Source organism: Balaenoptera physalus (genome assembly GCF_965194825.1).
Source record: "Balaenoptera physalus genome assembly, chromosome: 15".
NCBI lineage: Eukaryota > Metazoa > Chordata > Mammalia > Artiodactyla > Balaenopteridae > Balaenoptera > Balaenoptera physalus.
This window is the reverse complement of record NC_138894.1, coordinates 59,975,782-60,001,681: the sequence shown is the minus strand read 5'-3', so window position 1 is coordinate 60,001,681 and position 25,900 is coordinate 59,975,782. Positions and strand designations below refer to the sequence as shown.

At 44.3% G+C, this 25,900-nt stretch overlaps 1 protein-coding gene across 4 annotated transcripts in view; it reads left to right on the top strand.

The window, feature by feature from the left end:
* The window catches only part of PRKCE (protein kinase C epsilon), a 603,195-nt gene that overhangs the window by 347,433 nt on the left and 229,862 nt on the right, over window positions 1-25,900 (top strand). For all 4 annotated transcript variants that reach the window (XM_082427721.1, XM_082427720.1, XM_082427722.1 and 1 more), the window contains 2 exons: window positions 624-823; window positions 3,361-3,534. In XM_082427721.1, the coding sequence (XP_082283847.1) occupies window positions 624-823; window positions 3,361-3,534 (374 nt within the window). The remainder of the gene's footprint in view (window positions 1-623; window positions 824-3,360; window positions 3,535-25,900) is intronic.

Genomic DNA, 25,900 nt, shown 5'->3' with positions numbered 1-25,900 from the left:
GCAGCATGTCACTCTTGGGAAGCAGTTCTTTTGGTAATGATAAGCCCATTGCTCATTTTGTTAAATAACCTTGTGTAAGATGGGTGTTTAGAATAAACCCAGCAACAAGGCCAAATAAAGTCCCTTAGAAGGTAAAGGCTTCTTAGTCCCAGCTATTGAAATAATCACCTCACCAATAATTACTGTAACAATTGTTCTTCATTAGTCATTGTTCTAATTTTCAAAGGAAACTTGAAGGGTACCTGTTGCCTTTGGGACTCTGCGAGGTTCCAGAGAAGGCCAGGATTCCTGCATTACACCTAGAATAATGGAATAAACAGGCTACTGGCTGAAGGGGGCTTTCAGAGAGGTGGCCTGGTCCCAGAGTAAAAGGAAGATCTGAAGGAGCTGGTTGGCGGGGACGGCCTCCTCTTTGCATGCCTAGGCCTTGCTCTACGTTAGGTGCCAAGGAAAGTGTGCAGAGCAAATGAAGGCACGTAAAGGGATGCCCCACTGGGTCTGCTGCTATGAAGAACCAGAAAGAGGGTTGAGAGCTCATGGGGGTAAATTCTGAGTATTAAATCCTAATGGGAAGGGCTCGTGAGGTATGCACTAATGCAGTATCTTGTCACCCTTGGCCCTAGAAATAAAAGAACTTGAAAACAACATCCGGAAAGCCTTGTCATTTGACAACCGAGGGGAGGAGCACAGGGCAGCAGCATCCACCGACGGCCAGCTGGCGAGCCCGGGCGAGAATGGTGAAGTCCGGCAAGGCCAGGCCAAGCGCTTGGGCCTGGATGAGTTCAACTTCATCAAGGTGTTGGGCAAAGGCAGCTTCGGCAAGGTCTGTGACATGCAGGGGCAGGGCTGCTGGTCTGATCCAAGATTAAGTGATGAACATTTCAGCCTAGTCTGATTATATTTTCCTTCCTTGTTGAGTGCAAATGGCCTGAGGCCAAGCAGACAGGAGCCAGGGTTCTGCTGCTAACTAGCTGTGGGACTTCAGTGTAGTCATTCCACCTCTCTGGGATTTAGTTTTTCTCGTTTGTCAAATGGGGATAGGAATCACGTGAGAGAGTGGGGGAGAAAGCACTTGGAACGGTTTAAATTGCATTACGTGTGCTTGGCATGCCATTATCGATAATAGTAACGATAGCTTTCTTCCCTTCAGAGATCCGTCTGAAATTCTGGTTTTAATTCATCATGAAGACTTTGGAAATGAACTCTAGAATCTCTGCCCTCAGTGAACTTGGGGCTCAAAGGAAATCTTAGCATGTATTACTTTGGAAATATAATGTTATTCAACTGACTTTTCTGCCCCTGACTAAATGTCTTGTTTATCCTCTGCACCTGGCAAGAGATTGAGCACAACTGTCTCATGTCTTGAATGAGGGGCCACTGCCCTCGGTTCCATTCTCCCTCTCCTGCTCACCCCGAGCCCGACACAGCGATGTGGGGCGTGGGTGCAGTGTGTGCCCGCTAAAGCATTTGCAGTGATCAGCCAGCATTCTGAAGGTGGGGTGAGATGGAAAAATAATCCCGGTTTATTTTAGAAAGAAGATGGAAGGGCAGAGAGCCTAGGAAGCTGGTTAACACTTCAGTTCAGACCCCTGATTATTCCTGCTCTTCACAAAGCCATGCCTGGGGGTCGATGGGAGTCATCTTTCTAGGACCTCCCAGAGCAGAGCGCCGGAGCTCTGGGGCCCAGGTGCCTGGCTCTGGGAGCTCCCAGGGGTCCCATGCCCTCACACATCCTGGACTTTTGCAGGCTGAGCTGCAGACCTGCTCCACTTCTCTCCGAAGGGAGCGGCTCTCTGGAACCCCCAGGCTATGAGACCCGGTTCTTAACCCATCTCACCTGCCCCATCTCATCCTGAGATCGCAGTGGCAGGAAAGGAACTGGGATTGGCTTAAATGGCAAAAGCTGAAGCAATCACAATTCTTTGGAGACTGGTTGAATAAGAAACAGACCCCAGTCCTCTGAGGAGGCATAACTCTGGGATGTGAGCAGGACCTGGTTTAATTTTAAGCAAGATTCAAGGGGAAAGAAGCAGGCTCAGAGTTTCCAGGTTTCCATAGGGTATAAGCAGGATGGGAACTCTGATGACTCCAGAGCATTTAGGTTGCTTCTTCAGAGAAATTGCAGCCAAAGTTTGAGCCAGTTTTAAAGAGTTTGTATTATATGTCGCGACAAAGGTCTTCAGGGTAACATCCTGAACACCCTCGTGAAGCCTCTGAGTTACTGTTCTTTAGCTCTACTAGAATACTGTACTTAGGAGTTATTTAATGGGAGAAAGTCTTGTCACATTTATAGGGAAATGAGTGCAAAAATATCAAATGATAGGAAACTTTAAGAAAATAGAACTGTTAATTTGCTCTCTAGGGAAGGAATCACATTCCCAGCTTTAAAGGTATAGAGGAAACCATAAAGGTAAACAAGGGCAGATTCGACTACATAAGATAGGGGACCCTGTTCAATAGAAAAAGATAACAGAAAATCATAAAACAGTCTTAGAAAAAACATTTGCAGAAAGTAAAGTGGTAGTAACTTTATATACCAAGCTCATACAGATGTGTAAGAAAATAGATAACTAGACGGAGGAAATTGACAAATAATTCACACAAAAAATAAATATAATTAGAAAACAAATATTTTTAGTTTCATTACAAGTTAAAACAGCATTGAGGTAACATTTCACACCCATGACATGAGCAAAAATATTTTTTAAGTGAAAGCACCCACTGTTGGTAAATTTGCATGAAACTAAAGCACTTCTACATTGCTAGTGGCAGATTATATTGTACATCCTCTTTGAAAGTCAGTTAGGAAATGTGCAAAATATTTGACTCTATAATCCACTTCTAAGGCTTTCCATCTTAAAACTGTGGTATAAAAGAAAGAAAAAATTATATGTATAAAAACGCTTGATGCAGTTTATTTATATAATACTTAATAATTAGATGTAACTCTAGTGTCTAATATGAGGTAAATGGTTAAACTGTTACTGATATACTTGAATTGAGTATCAGCAACCATGATATGGTGGAGACCATGTAGAGAAATGCTTATGAAATAATGTTCAGTTAAAAACAAACTATTTGCTGTACTCTAATTGCAAGTATGACAAATTATATGAACATATGAGTAATTATTTAATAGATGTGCATTGAACTTTTCTTTGCCTGCACACTGTTAGAGATTAAAAATAAATAAATTGTAGTAGCTGTATTAGGATGGGTAGTCTTTACATTTTAAATACTATTATGCTATTTAAAATTAAAGAAAAAAAGGAGTTAGTTTTTAAAGCATTTGATGTTGACTTGGGTTTCTTTTGCTTCCCTACAAGTATAGACTTACGGGGTGGTTTTGGTTGATTACAGGTCATGTTGGCGGAGCTCAAAGGCAAAGATGAAGTATATGCTGTGAAGGTCCTGAAGAAGGATGTCATCCTTCAGGATGATGATGTAGACTGCACAATGACAGAGAAGAGGATTTTGGCTCTGGCGCGGAAACACCCGTACCTAACCCAACTCTATTGCTGCTTCCAGACCAAGGTATGTTTCAGAAGAAGCTGGTGGACCTCCGTCTTGGGGTTGTGCTGTAGGACACTATGGTATCTTGACTGTGAGATAAAAAAATCAATCATAGATCCCCTACATTCTTTTCTCAAAGACCTTGTAAAGTGGAATGGATTTTACCCTTGAAAAGATCAAGGTATATTTGAACAGTATTCTCTTTTTTAAGGGCAAGGGATTTTCCATTCAAGGTTGTGCTTGTGAAGGGATGAGAGGGCGATAGAAGTCTTTGCGAATGTAGCTGGACAAAGCCGAATGACTAACCCCGGTGTTTGCTCCTTGGAGAAAACAACAGGCATGGTTAGTCCTTTCTCAGCTCCTAACTTTCTGTCACTAGGCAAATCCCTTAAGTTCTTTATGGCCTTCAGATCAAATGAAAAAAGAGTAAAGGCTACCCGAACCACATCTAACCTGTGTAATGTCATTTGAGGTAAAGGATGTGAACAAGTGCTTAAAATGCCATCGTAGGGAATTCCCTGGCGGTCCAGTGGTTAGGATTCGATGCTTTCACTGCCGGCCCGGGTTCGATGTCTGGTCTGGGAACTAAGATCCCGCAAGCGATGTGGCATGCCAAAAAAAAAAAAAAAAAAAAAATAGGATGCCATCGTGAACCACAAATATAAGGTAGCATTTTAAAACTACCAAGTAGGTGCCTGGGGACCAGAAGGTGGCAGTAAAGAAATGAAAATAATCTGTAAGTACATTATGGAGTCTGACCGATGAATATCCTTAACTCATTTGTTACTTATTCTTAGTAAAGAAGAGAAATGCCAACATTCTTCATGAAGCTCTTTTATTACCCCATTTTGGGGAATAAAATGAGTGAAAGTCTTTCAGGATGCCTTAAGGATTTGTAGCCCTTGGCTCCTTGAGGAGGCAAAGGCAGCCTCACCTGAAACACTTACCCGTATCCATCTGGAGCCCAGACAGTGACGGGTTCCACCTTGGACAGATGATTCCTTGCTCCTTGGCATACTCTCACCACCATGTCATTGCGAATGCCAGTCTTTCCACTTGGAATTCAACAATTACTCATTTGGTCATTTGGCCAATTTTTATTTTATTATATTTTATTGAATCCTTTCCATGTGCCCAGTGTTGTGCCACGTGCTGGAGAGAGAGTGGTGAGCAAGGCCCAGTCCCCGACCTCGGGGAATTTACAGTCTCTTTGGTACACTATTTCCCAAAGGGTATTTCTCTGAACCTTCCTCACTTGAGAAACTTTTCAGAATAAAAGGGACGAAGTGAGAGAGTAGCATGGACATATATACACTACCAAATGTAAAATAGATAGCTAGTGGGAAGCAGCTGCATCACACAGGGAGATCAGCTCGGTGCTTTGTGTCCGCCTAGAGGGCTGGGATAGGGAGAGTGGGAGGGAGACACAAGAGGGAGGAGATATGGGGATATATGTATACGTATAGCTGATTCACTTTGTTATACGGCAGAAACTAACAACATGGTAACTCAATTATACTCCAATAAAGATGTTAAAAGAAAAAAAAAAAAGAATGAAAGACTCTGTGGCCCATAATTTGGGACACTGCAGTCTTGACCTCTCTTAGAGTGTCTCAACATACATTTGCTTGTCAAAGTTGCTGAGGAGACCTGCAATGGAAAAATACATATATTACCTTTACTTAATCTACTATTTCCCAATGATGTGATCCCAAGCTTTACCTCACTGTCACTACCCATTCCAAACACTGATCTAATGAAATTTTTCCTAACCCTCTGAAATCTCTCAGGAGAATATGAAATATCTCCTGAAAATCTGGAAATCCCTTTTCTGAACAAGTATAGCACTTAACACACATCCAAAACAAGGACAGCTAGTATGTATTGCCTGATATTTGTGGGTCCGTGCATGTGTGTGTATGTGTACACGCGCAGAATCCAGTGTGATAATAGAGGGTCAGTCACGAGGTCAGCTTTCCTCTTTTCTCCACATGAGCATGATCCTGGATTAATGAGAAATGTACCCTATATCTCTTTATCTTCCATGGTACCTGTCAGAGGGCCTCACAACCGGTAGGTTGTCACTTTCAGAATTGGAGGGTTGGAAGATTTTTTTTTTAATTCTCTCTTCTAGTCTTCTTTTTGCACCAGTGAGAAAGTCAGATTTCAGAGAAGTAAGTCTTTTGCCCACAGATACTTGGTATTGGCCAAGTCGAACTTACTGTCTCATCTCTGCGACTCCCAGTCCAGTGGGAACTTGCTCTGGCATCACGTTATATCCCCTCTGTGGGGAGACCCCCTTCTTCCCCTGCGTCTAGCAGCTGTGCCATCTCTTTCACCCACTGAGCTGGTTTCCTAGGCAGGGATCCACACGAGCTTGCTTTCTTTGGACACGTGGCCAAGAGGTCTGACATCCCAGGAGGGATCCAGTCCGGTTGTAGGGACCCTGTGAACCCCCGTACGTGGTGGACCTGGAGAGCCAGAGCGGAGGCTCTGCTTCCCTGCCCTCTTGGTGAATGAGTGAGGGAGCAGGAACGATGTCCTCAGCGTCAGCAGTGTTCTCTTCTGTGCGATTAGAATAGGCTGAGAGTCCTCATTGTGTGGCTGCTCTTGGAGCACAAGATGGCATCGTACAACACCATGAGTTTCCTTTACGGCAGAACAGTGACCAAAGTGACGTGGAGATCGGTATCTGGGTGGCAGAGGGTGAGGTTGGGGAGAGAAGGAACTCTCCTCTGAAGTTCAGAGATTTGCTAACTCTTTTCTCAGGCCAGTGTCAGGTAGCGACAGTTACAGGAGCAAGTCCCAGACCACCGTTGCTCAGTAGAACATGGCACATCTCGCTTTACATGACAGGTGTATGCTCATCTAATTTTTCTAAAGCAAATCATATTTTAACCTCGCCGAAGGACCTCTGCTTACTAGAAAGGAATCTTATGAGGAATCATCTTGTAACCCCCCAGCTTAACCATCAGAAAATGTGGCTTTTCCTATGGCAACCAGTCATCATGTTTTTAAAAAGGAGCTGTTGTTCACCTGACTCTGAGGTAGGTGCTGGGTATGGAGTTATCAGCAAAAAGGAAGGTGATTCTCAAGTGGAAGAGTTTACTCAATAAGGGATGGGGCTTAAAAGTTTTTACACAGCAAAGGAAAACATAAACAAGATGAAAAGACAACCCTCAGAATGGGAGAAAATAGTTGCAAACGAAGCAACTGACAAAGGATTACTCTCCAAAATTTACAAGCAGCTCATGCAGCTCAATATCAAAAAAACAAACAACCCAATCCAAAAATGGGCAGAAGACCTAAATAGACATTTCTCCAAAGAAGATATACAGATTGCCAACAAACGCATGAAAGGATGCTCAACATCACTAATCATTAGAGAAATGCAAATCAAAACTACAATGAGGTATCACCTCACACCAGTCAGAATGGCCATCATCAAAAAATCTACAAACAAATGCTGGAGAGGGTGTGGAGAAAAGGGAACCCTCTTGCACTGTTGGTGGGAATGTAAATTGATACAGCCACTATGGAGAACAGTATGGAGGTTCCTTAAAAAACTAAAAACAGAACTACCATACGACCCAGCAATCCCACTACTGGGCATATACCCTGAGAAAACCATAATTCCAAAAGAGTCATGTACCACAGTGTTCATTGCAGCTCTATTTACAATAGCCAGGACATGGAAGCAACCTAAGTGTCCATTGACAGATGAATGGATAAATAAGATGTTGCACATATATACAATGGAATATTACTCAGCCATAAAAAGAAACGAAATTAAGTTATTTGTTGGATGGACCTAGAGTCTGTCATACAGAGTGAAGTAAGTCAGAAAGAGAAAAACAAATACCATATGCTAACACATATATATGGAATCTAAAAAAAAAAAAAAAAATGGCTCTGAAAAACCTAGGGGCAGGACATGAATAAAGATGCAGACATAGAGAATGGACTTGAGGACACAGGGAGGGGGAAGGGTAAGCTGGGACGAAGTGAGAGAGTGGCATGGACTTATATACACTACCAAATGTAAAATAGATAGCTAGTGGGAAGCAGCCGCATGACATAGGGAGACCAGCTCGGTGCGATGCAAGAGGGAGGAGATATGGGGATGTATGTATATGTATAGCTGATTCACTTTGTTATACAGCAGAAACTAACACACCATTGTAAAGCAATTATACTCCAATAAGGATGTTAAAAAAAGAAACTACTAGTCGAATTTTGATGTAAAATAAATAAATAAGGGATGGGGGTGGGGAGTTATACTAACTTCCATAGCAAACAGCCTTGAGACGGTACATTCTGGGTGGAGGTGTTCGAGCTGGGAGGACTCAGAGGAGGGGGTGCGCTTTAGAGTCTGGAGGTGGGGAAAGAGCTCAATCTAGGCTCTGCAGAGTGGGGAGGACTGGGACAGGACTTGGGTGGGAATGGGAGCCGAGTTCAGTGGCCATAGTTCAGTCCAGCTTTAGTTTCACTTTTCCTGAAAAGAAAGGACAGTGTTTCTGAGCCACCGTTAAGCCTGGTTTTGACTAAGACTCTAATACATGATTAAGGAACACAAGACCTGCTTGCAATCCTATTAAGATTTCTTTCATTCTTGTTTGATTATGACACAGAGAGCAGCAATAATGTTAAGTCAGGTTTGATTATTTTTAGATGGGCCTTTATTCGGTATGTAGAAGAAACAGCCCCTACGGAAGCATTCCTTTGAGAAGTTCCTGAGGGATTGCACATGGCTTCCGGGCACACACTACACAGATTGCCTGACAGGACTTGGAAGTGTGTGAGGTCCCATGTCTGGTATGGTGACCAATGGCAATGATTGTGTAAGCCTACTGGCGCCAATCGTGACGTCAGGTCATGAGTTAGGTCTGGTTACCACAGCCCACTGAATGACCAAGTTACAGTTAAAGAAGGATGTGGCCTTTTCTGTGCCAAGCCCACCTGCCCTTGACTTCTGTACTCTGATCATTCTCCATGGGATCTAGAAGGAAAAAGCAAATGAAATGGCTCCAGTGCTTGTGAGAAAAGGCAGAAAGCCCCCCAAATTAAGCCAATAACTTCAATTTCAATCAAATTCACACCAGTATGTTTGACTTGAGTTCCCACTATGCTGTGTGCTCTTTGGAATGCTGGAATCACCTGAAACAACTAGAGAAATCTACAAAACTATATTTGACTAAATAGCAAACATATGGTATGAAAAGGGGGGCGAAGGGACTTCCCACTCCAGCAGAGATGGAGTAGTCTCATTTCTCTCAGGCCCTCCCTCTTACAACAAAAAAAACCCTGGGCATAATTCTTATTTTATAAAGGCATTATGCTCATCAAGACTGACATAGCCATAAAGAATTATAGACATTGTACTATCTGTTGATATGGATGAGAAACTAAAATTTTCATATTTTAAACTGATTTTTTAATGGATAATGTTAAATTAACAGCACATTTAATTTTTCCATACACAAAATAATTTTTTCTTGGTTAAAAAAAAGTATGGCCGGTAATTAATTCAATGAATATACTAGTATTTATTGGGCATCTGTTATATGCTAGACACTGCTAGGTTCTGGGGCTACAAAGCTCAAAACATACCAGTTCTGAACGCATGGAGATTGCTGTTTAGTGGGGAGATAGACATGCAATGAGTGATATTCTACAGCACTGTAACTCTTCTAGTGGAGCCCTGTAGGTGATTCATTTGAAGCTCTGCAGAAGGCAGTTGGGAAGGCTTCCTGGAAGAGGTGGCACCTAACTTGGGCCTTGAAGCGCGGGCAGCATTTGGAAAAGGATAAAGGCAAAGAGATGCTGATGAAGCCTAGAACTTATCTCCAACTCTCATTTTCACTGTTATTTTTCCAACACTGGAACTCCCACCTCAGTCTGTGTCCTGCTTCTTCCAAGGAAATGTCAACGGCTAAACAACCACAGGGAAGGAGAAGAAGAAAGGGAGGAGGGTATTTGGAAAATAAAGAGGGAGCTTCCTGCGTCTGCAAGATCAGATGTTGAGTGGTAGAGAGGGGAGATAATACTGGGAGCCTGCTTCTTTGGGCTCTAAAAGTTATGGGCTGCTCAACCTCAGGGCTTAGGGGGAGGCGTGATTTCAGGAATTGCCTCTTCTGGCTTCCCACTCATCCACGGAAGGCTGGGGATGGGAGAGCCACTGAGTGGTAGGTTTGTTTTTGCTTTTGTTTTTCTAGTTATAAGAAATAAAATTCTCAGGCATTTTGAGCTGCTGCATGTGATCCCCATTGTGAAATCATCCCTTCCAACTAAACCCGACTTGAATAAATTCATCTGTGATTTTTCCTCTTTAAAAATATGAGTCTCTACCTAATTGTCCTCATCCCCCACTCTTTGGCATTTCCTGCCAGGCCTGGGAAGACAACTCCTGGAGGGCTTGGTCAGTGTGAGTCGCTAAGAAGGAAACAGAGGGTGAACTAGAGAATCTCCCTTGGCCAACCTCCCTCGCTGCCCTGGGGGAAATGCAGGATGGAAAAATCCTTAAAAAGCAACCGGAGACATTTTTCAAATGAGTTTTAATAAGCTGTGTGAGCAGGGAGTGAAAACTGCTGGGAAAGGAGTGTTGACTATGCAGGGGGAAAACTGTGGTTTCAAGGAACTTGGACATTCTTGTGACTGTCAATTCTGAAGAGCAGCAAACACGAAAGCAAAAACAGAGTAAAAATTAGGGCACTGGTAGATTTTTTTTTTAAAAAAAGAGGTGACTGTGTCAGATTAAATCTAAAAAATCTGAGAATGAAGTATGGGTCTCTTTTGTACTAGAGCACACCATCTGAGGCAGCATGGTGTCTGAGGGGTTGGAGGGGCTTTGACTGGATTTGACGAGTGCCTCACGAGCGTAGACTGAGACGTTCAACACCGTGAGATGGTATGTGGGTCAGGCAGCCACCTGGGAATCGATATGCTTGCTAGTAAAAGAGATAGTCTCCGTAGTTTTCTAACAGATTTCAGTGAAATGAGATCTATGGTAGAGGATACAGGCTTACCGTTGGCAGAAGCCGTTGTCAAAGTGATGAGACTCCAGCAGACTCTATCTCCTTACTTCCAAAGACCATCCTGCCCTAGAGCAAGCCGGTCAGCAGAGCCACTGCTTTTAATCAGCCAAGAAGACATCTTCAGCAAGGGCCTGCAGCGTGCAAATCACCGCGAGGCTTTACAAGACTTTTATGATAGGACCTCTGTCAAAGTAGTGGTTATAATCACTATTCACTTGAGGAGGATGGGCTGAGGCCTGTGGAGGGCTGGTGGGGATTGAGTTGGGGGGTGGGTTGGTAGGGAGAGAGAGAAAAAGAGTATGTGAATGAGTGTGTGTGTGGTGGGGAGGGGCGTGTCTATGTGCAGACCTACCAGGGGTGCCCAACCCAGTTGGAGAGAGGAGATCACGCAGACCTACCAGGGGTGCCCAACCCAGTTGGAGAGAGGAGATCACGGTTTTCATAAGCAAGCAAGGCTTCACAGAGGTGGAGGACCAGGTCTAGAAGCATAACAGGATGCATTCTGCATGATGAAAGGAAAAGTTACAGAGTTAATTACTGCTCATGTGCCCCCTGGGGGGCAGAGAGAGGGGTGTGTGTGTGTGTGTGTGTGTGTGTGTGTGTGTGTGTGTGTGTGTGTGTGTGTGTGTGTGTGTGTGTGTGTGTGTGTGTGTGTGTGTGTTGGCTCTTAATCTAAGGTGCTGCTGCCCCAGGAAACTTCTTTGCCTCCAAGGAAACCTTGCATTTGAATAGGACAGTTACTTTTACAAATGCCTTCATTTCATTTAGATCAGCCTTCCCACACGTTCCTAAAGATGTCTCTGTGAGACAAGTAAGGTCACTCCCTTCTATGGATGAGAAAACCGAGGCCCAGAGAGGTCTTACAGCTTGTCTGTAATGGAACCCAGCTTGGAAGCAAGGTGTGCTGAAGGTCTTTGTTGTTCACAGGATGCTCTTCTGTCTCCAACACCTCCCTCTTGTCCAAGTTCTCTACTTCACATGTTCTTACCCCCAGCCTCTCTCTCCCCAGTCCGCATTTGCTGTCACACACGAGAAAGGGTCTGAGTGACAGCTCTGTTTTACCTGGATTCAGTGAGATTGAAATTTTTAAAAAATTAATGCCCCTTAAGCTGGTGAGAGTAGCAAGATCTTTCAGCCTGTTTCTGGAAACTTTTCTGTTTTCTGAAAGTGCAAGAGAGGAGAGAGGAGAAAGGGGGCATGGGCATAGGGATTATATCCAAAATGGGCTGGAGCAGGACGAGGCCCTCACACCTGTCCATTCAGCCACTGTTTATTGACCATCTACTATGTACCCAGTGTACTGTGCCATGGGCATCATGGGACACCATGCTACCTGACAGCAATTTAATGGTGAACTCATTGCTTTGTTTGCCTTCAGAAACTGTTGGCCTTGGCCTTTAAAAAATAATAATAATATTTTTTTAATCACAAAGAATATTTGTTAATTGTAGAAAATATGGAAAATTCAGAAAAGGGCAAAAAGAATTATTCTAATGACTACTACTAACATTTTGATGTGTATATTTCCAGTTTAAAAATATGTATCTGTTTATACATATATATTTTAAAAATTGATATCATACTTTCAACTGTTTCACCAAAGATATATTGTAGCTATTTCTGTTGTCACTAAGTGTTCTTTAACCAAATGATTTCTAAGGTTCACAGTATCCGAGGGCCTCCTGTAGAGAAATCCTGAGTTTGAGGGTTGCGGGTCTCCAGTAAATGCTTGGCTTCCCATGGAGCTGATGTTAGCAGTAAGTGAACCAGAAAGCACTGCCCAGTGTTGCGCAGAGATACCATTTGCCTCTATGCAGCAGAACAGCCTCTTTCTGTTTTTGTTTCTCTCTTTCTGTAACATAAACTTGAGTACAGCTTGTAAATATTCTGACATTGGCATCTTGTAGAACAAGAGTTAAATTCCTTTGACATCATGTACGTGTATATATGTTTGTTTAGTAGATGTTTTTTCACCAGTGTGGAGTATATTTACCTGTCCTCCTAAACGATTTGCTTATTCTGCTAAGCTGTAGTTTCTGAATTAGGTTTTGTGGAGGTGCCTCAGGAGTTGCTGTGTGTGTGTGCACATGTACAAACACACACACACATCTGGGCAAACAGACCCTGTGTGTGCCATGAAGAGAGGACTTCCACACTCTTCTTTCTAGCCACCCAGAGTAGTCCCCACCTTCAGCTGCTTCTCGTGTTAGTATTCCAAGTAAGACGTCATTTGAAGAAAGGATTTTACTTTGGGAAAAAAAAGTTTAAAGCCACTGCAACTTCCGCTGACAGTTTGGAGTAAGTCTTGATGGTTTTAACCTACCTATGTATAATCGGATATATATACGCAGATGTCATTTCTTGAAGGTTTCCGTTAGAAATGTCCTTCCATTATTAAAATGGGCACATTCCTGAGACTTAGGTAGAGATAGAATTTTGGAAGCAGATTCAAAACTTAACATTTCTCCTATTCTCTGTGAGTGCTGTCTCTAGTTCGGTTGGCTCATTAATAGAAACCACTTCGGCTCGCTGAGAAAGGTTTTCCACCATAGAGAGAGTAAGGTAGAGAGAATATAGCTGGGTTATAACATTACTCTGATGACAAGCAATTTGATCGTGAGAATCTGCTCTGTACCAGAACCTTATTAGGTGCCACTGGGAGATAGTCAGAACTGGGACTCTTATGTGCAAGAACAGATGATATAACATACATAAAACAGTAACTTAGAATAAAGGTGGTATGTGATAAAGAGGAAGGAAAGACTTATGGAGCGCCTGTTAAGTGGCAAGCCTGGTGCAAGGACCAATTTCTTTAATCTTACCCAAATCCCATGGTGTATAGGTATTGTCCTTTCTCTGGGCAGAGGAAGAAGCTGAGACTAGGGGAGGCTTTACAACTTGGCCAGGGTCACACAGATAGTTTATTGGTGGGATTCAGATCAACCATCCCCACACTCGCCTCCTATGGGAGAGAAGGACCACTGTGAATGAGGAATGTGTGCTGGGTGGGGGAGTTTGGGGGGATGATGTCACTGCAGGAGAGGGGGAGGAGCAGGGCACAGCAAGTCTGAGGGAGGGAGGAGTTTGACCCCCAAATTTAGGGGGAGTGATGACATGTACCAGAAAAGCAGGCTTACATTGGGAAGGCATGAGAAAGACCACTTTGTAAGGAGAGTCTGGCTAAGCCGTGGAGTTCTTAAAATTTCAGACAAGGAGTTTGGACTTATCCTGGAAGTAACAGATTCCTTGAAGGTGTTACAGGAAGTGATGACTTAGGAAGCATAGTGTGGCAGCTCTGTGTGGTTTGGATTAAAGGGGAAAATAAAAAGCCAGGCTATCTGTGTGGAGGGTATTTCAACGGCCTGCAAGTCTGGAGGTGGTGGGGGAAGAATTTCTGAAGGAAGAATTGCTGTAGACCGTTCTGTTTCCCCTCTGCATCTGGGAAGGCGGGCCTGCCCGAGAAGGAAGTAGAGCACTGCATTTAATCCTCTGGAAAATATCAATCGTACAACCCCGAGCTGATTAGAAACAAGAACTGCGGTTGCGGCCAGTTGGGTTAAGTGACCTGCACACTTCTACGGTGTCATTTGCCCACAGTCAATGGGTACATAATGATCGAATTTAAATTAAAAGTTTCAGCTTGAAATCTAAAACCAGAGGTCCAAGTTACGTAACCTGTTCTTGGAACAAAGCCAGTTTCCTCATTGGTTAACATCAGACCTCCCATCTCCCCCCAGTGCCATCTATTCGATTTCAGGATTTACCTTGTTTTTTATTGTGTCTATTTTTAGATCCTAGTTGAATTTGATAGTGGACTGGTGTTGTTTTCTATGTGGGGCATTTTGTAGAGAAGCTTCTACCCAGTCTGTTGAGATTATTCAGCTTAAGCAATGGGCTTTCCTCATATAACCTGAACTTTTTCTTCCAATGGTCTCAGATACTTCTGATAACTCTGCTGGCCCTTGGTTCTTTGGCTTTGAAGATTTTGCCAAGGGGCGGGTATGTCCCATTTGGCTACTTGTGTTCATGTGTGCCCTCTTCATTGGTAAGGAACACGGGATCCAGGAAAGAGGGCACTGTGACGCAAGAAACTCTGCTTCTAGCTCTGGCTTCTGCCACAGATGCTTGGCTGAGACATTTCTCTGTGCATTGATTTCCTCACTCATAATAAAAGATGAGGGAGGGCACAGAGAGGGGAGTTAGACGACATGATCTATAAGATTCCTAAATCTGATTCTAAATATCTGTGAAAATGCAGCATTGGGAACTATACGTGGGACCATTGCAGACTGACTTGTTGCTGATGCATGAGTGAGAAAAGAACAGTGATAAGATCACATGAAAAGTGCTTCTGTTTAGTGTTCATTTTTCAAAGCTCAATTCAGAAAATGATCCCACCTCAAGCAATGCCTTTATGTTCACAAGACTGTCATTCTACATTACGGTTCCAAATTCAAACACACTTTGAATGACTGATGGTCATGCATCAGGAGGCCTACCGGGAGGTATTATAGTTGTCTTACTAAAGCACAGCACAGTTTCTAGCACACAGCAGGCACAATAAATTTTAGCTTCTGTCTTATCCAGTTAACAGTTTCAGTATGCTTTATATAAATACTCCAACCCTGCCCCCAAGCTGGACTGAGAGCTTTGCCATGTTTCTGTTAGCCTATAGGGATGACCTTTTCTGACCAGCTGGCCAAACATTCATGAAACAAAATTGAGAAACCATTGTTGGTAGGTTTGAACCCCCAGGTACACTAGCTTCATAAAGAGAAAATATATATTACCTAACCCCTAACCTGAGCCCAGATGTCCTTAACTACAGCTATGACCCAACCTCTTAACCTGTCTAGTCATCTCACAAGTATATCAGGAGGGCATCAAGCTAAAGATTACCAAGAGCCATCTCTTCTCCTGGAAGAAATCTATGCCCAACCAGAAGATGAATGCCTTATTATATCATTTTTGTTTCTTAATTACAAAATCGATTCTTAAATCTTAATTATAAAATCTAGTGAATTTAGAAGTGTGAGTAGTTAATGTGAAGAACATGACTTTGATTTTGTGTCCCTAGGAGTCCGGTAGCTTGTCCTTCTGACTGCCTGACCCATAGATTGAACTGGGGCCAGTACAAGTGGGTCACCATGACATTGGCTTCTGCACGGTTCCTCTGAATGATTTTTTTCATCCACAAGATTCCGGTGAATTCTTGCTGGACCCTTTGTCTCCTTGTTGTCACTGGTGGGGGGGTTGGTCATATTTAGGACTGACTCCCCAACGTGAGAAGAAAAGGTTTCTGGTTCCAGTAAAGAACATCTTAGAACTGCCCCCTTGGTGGTTTGTCTTTGGAGGCTGCTGTCCTAAGCCAAGAAATGAGAGAGACATGGGTCATCCAGGTGGGCTACTCATCAGCTACCATTTCAGGGTCATCCTTGGCTCAATAATAACAACCAGAACAAAAACGTATACAGTACGTATTAAATGCCAGGTTTAATGTCAAGCATTTTACATGTATTAACTCATTTAATCTTCACATCAACCTTCTAGTAGGACTATTATCCCAAAGAGAGGTCACACAGCTGGAAGTGGCAGATCCTGGATTCAAACCCAGGTAGTTGGCTTCCAGAAACTTCATTTTGTCTGAGTGCCCAGGGGAGATTAGGCTTCTGAGGATTAATGAACACAAATCAAAATCTCAAGAGACCAAGGTGTAAATAAAACAATAAAATGGCAGTTGGTTAATTTATAGTGGGGTGACCAGATACTTAACGCCTGTTACCCAGGGTCCCTGGAATAACCCTTTGGGGATATTATTTTAGGCAATCCAGATTGTATTAGGAAAGCAATAGAAGGAGAAACAGACGCTCTTCTTCCTGTTATGAGGACGTTTTTTTCCAGAGGCAATGGGAAGTTGAACCATCCACTTTTGACCCCATCAGAGCATTTTATTTTACCATGACATTCCAGGGAGAATGCCAGGAGGGATCACAGACAAAAAGAATTCTCTTAGTTGACCCCTGTAGTGTGGTAAGAGGTACAAATTAACTCCTTTGTTGGGTCAATAGGATATTCACTTGGAATTCAGCAGCAGTATGTAATCCATTTTGTCTGGAACACTTGTGTGCAGGTTGCTAGGGAACTAAGCTCATTACCTGGCCCTGCCTCTTAGAGCTGAAGCCTCCTGGCTCTACAGCTTGGTTTGAACCTGACTGACTGATAGTGAATGACATGGGTGGTGATGGGGACTGTGGCCTTACCTCATCCTCCAAAAGGTGCAGTCCAGTAAGGGTCTGAGGATGGGAGTGGTTGGAGAAGCTGATGTCTTTGTTCTCGATGTTTCTTCCACCATTTATCCAACCCATGCCAGTTTTGTTTTCAGCTAATAACTAAATTCAACCTCCTTTATCAAACCCTAATTTATGAACGTTTTCTAGGTGCACCAGTGTTAACACTAAAACCACACAAATGCAACCAAATGAAACACGTTGCCATCCATGTTGAAATACTTCCATAGTCTAATTCACCCAGAGTTTTGTTCTTTGCGGGGAGTTGATTAGAGATGTGGGAAGTATTTCTTGATGTATATAAATTGAAAGGGAATGTAACAAAGAAGTACAAGTAGGTCCACTAGAAGAAAACTTGAAAATAAAATCTGGCTTTCAAAAATAATAATTATAAATGTAGGTGTGGTGGTTCACCTTGCAAAAGCCAACTCCTTTTATAAAATGTTCATAAAAGAATTCACCACTTTGGGTTGGCAAGACCCATTTGGATTGCCAGGTGGGGTGGCTGAGGGGTAGACGTATTAGGCAGAGTAACAAACCTGAAGTGTTAAAAACAGCAGCAGGAGAGGAGCAGTACAGGGAGAGGAAGACACAGGGAACACATCCCATCTATCAGGGAGGAAGTGCTCTGCTTTAGTAAACAGTCAACAACCAGTATTTTCCCAGAACCTGGTATGTCTTCAGCTTCGTGGCAGGGATGGAAAAAGACACAGCCTTTATCCCAAGAACTTCTAGTTTATCTAGGGAGGTAAGACTAGCACAGTTGAGCCAGAAAATGAAATATGATTCTGTGTAAAAACGAGTGGCGCAGAAATTAGCTTAGAAAGTTAGAGGAAGAAGCGCTGTGGGTGGGCGGGAGGAGTAAGCATACTCCTACAGCTGGGAGGGGCACTCTCCTCTCACATACGAAGAACGTTGTCACAGGACTAAGAACCCTGGGTCCCATCTATCCTAGGGGAGTACAGTGGTGAGAGCCCATTAGAATCTATGGGATTGGCACAGTGCGGTCCCGTCACTGTGTGACATTGTGTGACAAACCCTGACTGAGACAGCTCTGCATGTTGATGTAGTTCAGTTCCTCCCATCCAGCTGCCCACCCAGTGCTGATCTCTGCAGCTTTAAACCACAGCAGCCTATGTGGGGGGGAGGGGGAATCAGCCCATCGCCATGGGAACTAAAGAGAGCCCAGTGTCCTAGGCACTGGGTAAACACAGGAAGTCAGTATCTTGCGGATGCCACAGGCAGGAACAAACCAGGTCCTTCCAAAAACTTAAAATGATATATGGCTGCTTCCAGCTCAAAAACCTTGCATCTACATCTCCTGAAAGGCAGATTCTATTTAGCTCTTTGAGCTACTTGTTAATTCCTGGATCTTGAAGACACTAAGTTCAGCACAAAATGCAGACATTCAGATGCTCCTTCCTCCTCTTTAGGAAATCGTACTAACAGTTTGCAGGACTATGAGAGTAAAAATTCCACTTGATCCAAATAGGTATTTTTGTGGGAGGGAAAAATACAAAGTTAGAGGGCTTTGTGAAAATCTATACAAGTTGTTCAAAGGTTATGGTAGTGATGCGAAATTTAAAATCCTAATTCCATAAAAAGGGACATTTAGATTTCATAGGTAAGGAAGGACAAGAATAGGAGTGTGAGCTGTTGGACAAAACTGGAGAGAAACATAGAAGACTGTGCAAAAAATATTAGGAATATGGTGCTTGTGGGAAAATGTCTCCTTTTGGAAGATGGTGATCATTTGGAAGGTTTGAATGCATTTCTTCGATCTTTAAATCTACCAAAAATGTCACTTTGATGTAAGGAAATATTTTCATCCAAAAGTTGAGGAACTGGCCACAGCTTACCGAAATGTGGCAGACAGTTCACATCCAAGGGAAAAGAATGACCCAGTTCAGTTGTTGTGTCATGGTATTTTAGGGAGAATGTTTCAAGGATGTTTTTTAAGGGCACTTTTAAAAGAGAAAGAGTGAGACCCTTAAGAACTGAGACCTCATCCAGAAGGGCTGGTGATTAAAAAGGAGGAAACACAGACCAAAAGTGCAAGTCAGTCCAAGAAAGAGCTGTGCAGCATAACTGCATTTACATAGAGTCCCCAAACAGGAAATGCTAAACAATATATTGTTTAGAGATAAACATGTAGGTGATGAAACTATAAAGAAAAACAAGGCAGTGATTACCTTGGTGGTTACCCCTACCTCTGGGCGGGGAGTGGGGGACAGGATGCAATCAGAGAGGGTTAAAGAAGCTTTTGAGGACCAGCAGCCATCTCTTTTTTGTCAAGATGCATATGGCTAAAAGGAAGTTTGTTTTGATTATTCTTTAAAATATATATCTTACATATTCTTCTGTAGGCATATTATGTAATGAAAAGGGGGAGAGGAGAACAAGATCATGAAAGTATCCTAACTGCCATAGACATTAGCATTTTAAGTGATGATATCCCATCAAAAAAAACCCCAAAATTCTCACTGTAGTAAAAACTGAGCTTGAGGACAATGTCTGCATATCATTATTTTGCCACTAAAGTCTTGATTTTCCTGTTGTCTTTGGCAGTGAGGTCTGTCTCAAGGACAGGAAGTGTGGCCACTGGTCCCATGGTCTGTTTAGCTGGAAGGATAAAGCATAGGACCCATCCCCTTGCCAAGACCAAGGCCAAGAGGGAGCTGAAGTCTAGGGGTTATCCACAGAGGCGCTGGCCCATCTTCTGCCCAGCCTGGGTCCTCCCGTTCACAGGTTGCGAATTCTTAAGGAGTAACCCCACTCAGCCTCACCCTTTCAGCACGCAGCTCTGACTAGGGAAGAAATCTTTCCTACTCTCCACTACTTCAGTGTTTCTCAACATTTTAAAATCCTGTCTTATAGCCAAGAAGATGTCGTCAAACATTTTTTTTGGTGACTTTCATTATGAAAACCATAGACATCTTTTCATTTTCCATCTACAAAATTATATTATAAATTAACCGCTTTTAAGCCATATGCATACATGTTCTCTCCAGATCCTGACATATCCTCTGTGGGGGACATGCCCCTTCCTGTGCCTCCCTCCCCCCTCCCCCATACCACAGGTTGAAAATAGCTTTCCTTGCTGCCATCACCAGCAGCAAACATTTATAGAATGTTTTCTATAAGCCCAAAATAATAGCAGCTGACATTTTTACAGCATTTACAATGGACCGTTTGCAAAGCTCTTGACACATATTGATGATATCATCCTTGCAAGGGCCTTACGGGGTAGGCGTATCCTGAGGCACAGGGAGGTAGAATGCCTTGTCACAGTCACACAGCTAATAAGTAGTAGAACTGGGATCTGAACCCAGGCAGTGTCCACTGTGTTCTCCTAGTGCTCCCTATTCTGTGCCGCCTCACATAACATGCTACCCACTTTGCAGGTGTGATTGACTTACCACATCTCTTACAGTTTTATTATCCCCCCATTTTATGGATAAGCCTACCGAGGTTTGGAATTTCATTTCACGAAGCGAAGCGTTGGAGATGGGACCAAGGAAGATCTCCTTTGTTCATCCCCTGCCCCACTCCTTCATACACACAGCCCCACACACCAACCCCCCTTCACCTCCCCGTGAAATGGAAAGTCTTCCCTTTCCCCCAATCCCAGGGTGAGTGGCCCCTGCAGCGGGAGGAAAGAGCAGACCCCGGAGTGAGAGGGTGAGCAAGCCCGTTCATGTGTTACTAATTGCTTAAACATCATGGAAAGGAGTTTGTCTTACTGTGGGGTTTTTTTTGGTGGGAAAGCTTTTCGTACAATGCTGGCTGACTCCTGAGCCTTAAAGTAAACAACTACGTCATCCTGTACAGAGAGAGTCAGGAAAAAGGAAGCTGTAAGAAAATATCAAACTCCTCCAGCTCGCTCTCTCTCTTTTTTAAAAATATAAGTGGAGGAAATGAGGTTTAGGGGGATTTGCTGGGGTCCGTGTAACAGAAGGCTCTGTGAATAACAGCCCCCTTTCCAAGCTGCATATTTGAGTAAACGCTTTCTTCTCAACGCCCTCGCTGTGATGTAAGGAAGAAAGTACACCCAGAAAGCATGGCCAAAAGACTCTCTAAACCCATTAGAAAGTTAAGCTACCTCCCAACAGGGAGTGGTGAAAAGTCCTCACTTGCAAAACTGCTAGGTGGCTGAGTGGGGTGATAGAGCTGACAGCTGTTTGTGGTCCTTGAATCCTGGGGGTGGAACATGTATGATTATCTCTGTCTCCATTGTCTAAGAACATGGACAAAATTCTAGGCATCCCCCTGCACTGAGAATACAGCACTGCAGAACCTTCCAGATAAGGATACAGTCAGAAACACAGCAGACTTGCTGAGAAAACACCAGTGCCCCAGCCATAAATCACCTTGTCCAATGTCTGCATCCTTTAAATCCACGCTAGGACTTTCTGGAGGGCCTTCCTGGTTGCCTGACTTTAGCTTTTCATGTCAACCCAGAATCGCTCAGAGCGGTGGTACTTGGCTGTGGGGGTGACCAGAAGCGCAGAAGATGCAATTATCCAAATCACCTGTGGGCTTTTCCAACCATGCACCCACCCCAAAGGTTCTGAAGTGCTATCCATCCTCTTCCATCGGTGTTACTTCTGAAAAGCAATTGCATCTTTCAGAGGTGATTGAGGGATGTAGAAGATATAAAGCTGCTGCCTTTAGGATTGCCGGAATGAATGTCTCCTAGAGTTGCTGCTATAGTAATGCTTTCCTATAGCAAACTGTAACTATGTCCCAGCAAAAAGGGATTACCCACTTAAATGAATTTGCCCTTTTCCCCCTCCAATCCACCACTTGTTTCTCCTGGTCCCGCATGATGTGGGACAGTCCCTCTCTTCCTGACCTGCCCCCCCGCAAACCCTAGGATCCTTGCCATCTTTGTCATCCATAGAATAAGTACGTTTCTTTACCCTAAGAGTAGTAGTTTTCATTCTGTGTTTCCTTTTCCGCTAGGTGGGAACTTCTCTGGGGTGTGTATCTTGCACTTGCCCTAGCATTCATTACCTGTAGGGCTGGGGTCCCCAACCCCCAGTCCATGGACTGGACCCTTAGGAACTGGTCCTCACAGCAGGAGGTGAGCAGCGGGAGAGTAAACAAAGCTTCATCTGCCACTCCCCATCGCTCCCATTACCGCCTGAACCCTTGCCCCACCCCCGTTGGTCCATGGAAAAATTGTCTTCCGCGAAACCGGTCCCTGGTGCCAAAAAGGTTGGGAACCACTGCTGTAGGGCCTCTTAGTTTTATACAGCTTTCTTGTGAGTGATGTAGCCAGCTCCATGTGTGTAAGGATAAATATTTAAATGGGCTTCCCTTAAATGCTATTTTGGGTAGTAACAGGAGCAACAGATTATAGTGGAATAACTGATTTTTATTTGAAATGAACCGCTCCTCGAAGGAGTTTTACAAATACAGCAAAAGAGCTTGCCCACTTTTGCCACCCTCTTCTGAGACTTTGGACACTGCCCACGGCCTGTAAAATACAATGTCATTTGTCCGCTCTCCACCTGCCCTCTTCAATTTCACTGCCCCCTTTCTGGATACTGCCAGGCAGATCCCTGCCTTCCTGCCTGTCCCCCTCGCCTGGGATGACGCAGCCCCGCTTCTCTGATTATCCACGTCTCCCGCTGCTGCTCTCATGTCCCCCCTCTTCTGTGAATCCTTGGGTTCGTTCGAACCCCTTTAGTGTTTATTAATGACTTTTCTCACTTGGCACCCAGAATATACAGCATGACTAGCTGTTAGATTTGTATGCACCAATGACTTATCTCCCCAAGCCAACTATAAACATCCAAAGGCCGACACAAACTTTTCTACCTGTCTGTGCCCTTCCCGTGTGTGTGCATGCGTGCGTGCATGTGTAGGCATGTATAGGAGAAGCCCACTTACTTATGGAGAGTAAGTGCTCAGTAAAAGCATCCTATGGCGGGTATGGTAGTGAGAACTAGTGTGATTATACCCAGCAGGAATCGTTTGGGGAATTAAAATCAGCTGATTTAACAGTGACTGTCTTGCAGCTAATCCATCATTCTCCCTCTTTCAGCATATGGCTGTAGAATCCTGAATAGGATTCTATTCTATTCTAGCCACAGTGATCCTCACAGCTCCTACTGATTGATTGCAATTAGCATGGGAGAGAATCCAAACCTTTTTTTTTTTTTTTTTTAACTGCTTCTCACCTTAAACACACTCATCTGTCAGCCCCTTAGAGAGAATCTCACTTTGAACAGGCGTTTAGTTTTCAGAGACCTATTACTTTGTCTGGTTTTTAGAAAACTTACAGCAGATATTAAGACTGCTCATGAATCTTGGTTTCCTCCTCCACAAAGTGGAAGTACAGTTGGTCCTCTGCATCCTTGGGTTCCACATCCACGGATTCAGGCAACCACGGATGGAAAATATTCGGAAAAAAGTTCCAAAAAGCAAAACTTGAATTTGCTACGCCAGCAACTATTTCCATAGCATTTACATTCTATTAGGTATCATAAGTAATCTAGAGATGATTTAAAGTATGCAGGAGGATGTGTGTAGCTCATGTGCAAATACTTCACCATTTTATATAAGGAACTTGAGCATCCACAGATTTTGGTGTCCACGGGGGCCCTGGAGCCAGTCCCCTTTGGACACCGAGGGATGACTGTAGCAGCGCTGCCCTCAGAGGGGCTTCCCTGAGAATTCAGTGATAACTTGCACGGCCTTTAGCAGAGTGCCTGGCAGGTAGCATGCACGCAACTCTTAAATTGCTTTCTGGAGTCCTTTGTACGTCATGGCCTCACTTTATCTTCACAGAACCTATGAGACGGACAGGGTGCTAGCGTATTTTCCTTTGATAGATGAGGAGACAGGCACAGATCAGTGAAAGGACTTGCTCGGGGCCTGTGATTCATGAAGAGCTGGGACTGGATCTGAGGGCTTTCCCTGCCCGCTCCAGTGCTCCTCCTCCTGGCAGCATTCGTTGTGGGGTGGCGGGAGAGAGGGCGGCCTTCGCCTGTGGAAGGAACCCCAGCCCCTGGCTTCTGCTGAGGAAGCTACCATCCGTCTTTTAAAGTGGGCGTGAGGGGCTTCCCTGGTGGCGCAGTGGTTGAGAATCTGCCTGCCAATGCAGGGGACACGGGTTCGAGCCCTGGTCTGGGAAGATCCCACATGCCACGGAGCAACTGGGCTCGTGAGCCACAACTACTGAGCTTGCGCGTCTGGAGCCTGTGCTCCGCAACAACAGAGGCCACGATAGTGAGAGGCCCGCGCACCGCGATGAGGAGTGGCCCCCACTCGCCGCAACTAGAGAAAGCCCTCGCACAGAAACGAAGACCCAACACAGCAAAAATAAATAAATTAATTAATTTAAAAAATAATAATAATAAAAAAAAATAAAGTGGGCGTGAGTGTGTCGGCAGGACTTGCCGTCATTATGGTCAGGCTGCCTCCTCACCCCCAGCCTTCCGGAACCTTCCCCTCTGCTTGCGGCCAGCAGTAGGATTTGTGAAAGGTTAAAATACTGTGTATTTGTCTTACATCCTAGTTATCCCAGAAAGTTCCAGGATGACTTGGGAGATTTTATGGGCTCGGCTGAAAAATGCTCAGGCAGTGATAGGCCTTGATGCTTGGAGGCGGGCTGGCTAAGCAAGGGGTGATTTAGGAAAAGCCCTGTAACCCTAGAAGCTCCTAATCCGGAGGCTGAGAGAAAGGGATGAAGCGTCTTAATCCTCTCCGTAGTCTCCTCATTACTCTCACCAGTCATGGGTAAAGTTTCTCTCCTGAGGTGTGTGCTTTTCGGGATATTAATGAAATTTCAGGTTTCCCAGCTCAGGCTTCCACATCTGCGGTCTGCCAGTGTTTTCATCAGTGAGAAAGGAACTCTTTGCCAAGAATTCGTCATGTACTGGAAACAGGAAAGTATGGAAAATGAAGCATTTATCATCAGTGCTGCTGCTAAAGGTCACGGTTTCATTTATAGAACTGGAGCCATCCAGCTGGAAGAGAAAGGTCCATTCTTGTGTGCAGACAGCATGAAGGGTGTAGAAGCACGGATCGGATGGTCTCCACTCATGATGCGATGGCGAGAGGTCAACATGTATTTACAAAGATCAGCCGTTTCTGGGAGGATTAGAGAGGAGGAAAGGTGAACCAAACATTAGTTATGGACTTAGATCATTTTCAGCAACAGGAATGACAGCACATCACCACGTGGGCATTTGGGGGCAAGAGAGAGGTCAGGGAGCCATTGCTCCCCATCTCTTTCACTAGGCAGGATCCTGGGAAGTCCCCCCCAAGTGGGAGATCTCCTTGGTCTCCACAGCAGAACCCCACGTTCTGTGTTATGATCGCCATCAGACATGGATCTTGCTGTCTGAGTGAATGAGTGCATCACCCTTATGGCAGGGTTCTCAGTACTAGTGTGCATTGCGTCTCCCAAGGAGCTGGTTAAATGGCAAATGGTAGGTCCCACCTCTGGAGATTCAGATTCAGTAGGACCCTGATTAGCATTTTTTAATGCAAGGTGGGTGCTGGCAGCACTTTGAGAAACACTGCCTGATAGTGGCATCGTTACCTCCTTTTGGAGACAGCTGGCTTTAAAATTAATCACCAAGTGACTGCCCTAGGCAGTGTCCTAGGCCTGCTGGGATTTGCAAAAGATTCATATGCTATGAGCCTTATTCTTAAGAAGAGTATATTAGGAGTGGAGTGGGAAGCGCAGGATTTGCCAGAATCAGGTGCCAGGACATTGTTGGGGTACCAAGAGGGCTGGAGAGTCAGGGCCCGCTGGGAGGGGTGGTGGGGCTCCACTGGGCCTGGGGTATTGCAGGGTTTGCACTGATGGCTCAGAGGGGAAAGAGAGCATTTCTGATGAGGGGCTCCCAGTGTGTAGGCAGCCTTGAGCTTGATACTTCACCAGCCTGAAAACCTATGTCTCGGTTTCGAGAAAGTCATAGGCTTAGCAGGCGTTTGGCCAAGGCTCCTTGAAATCTGGTGTTAATGAACCTGGAACAGGCACCAAGTCTGAGCAGTGGCCCAGCCCACCATCAGCAGGTGAGGACTTAGCCCAGACCATGCTGGAAA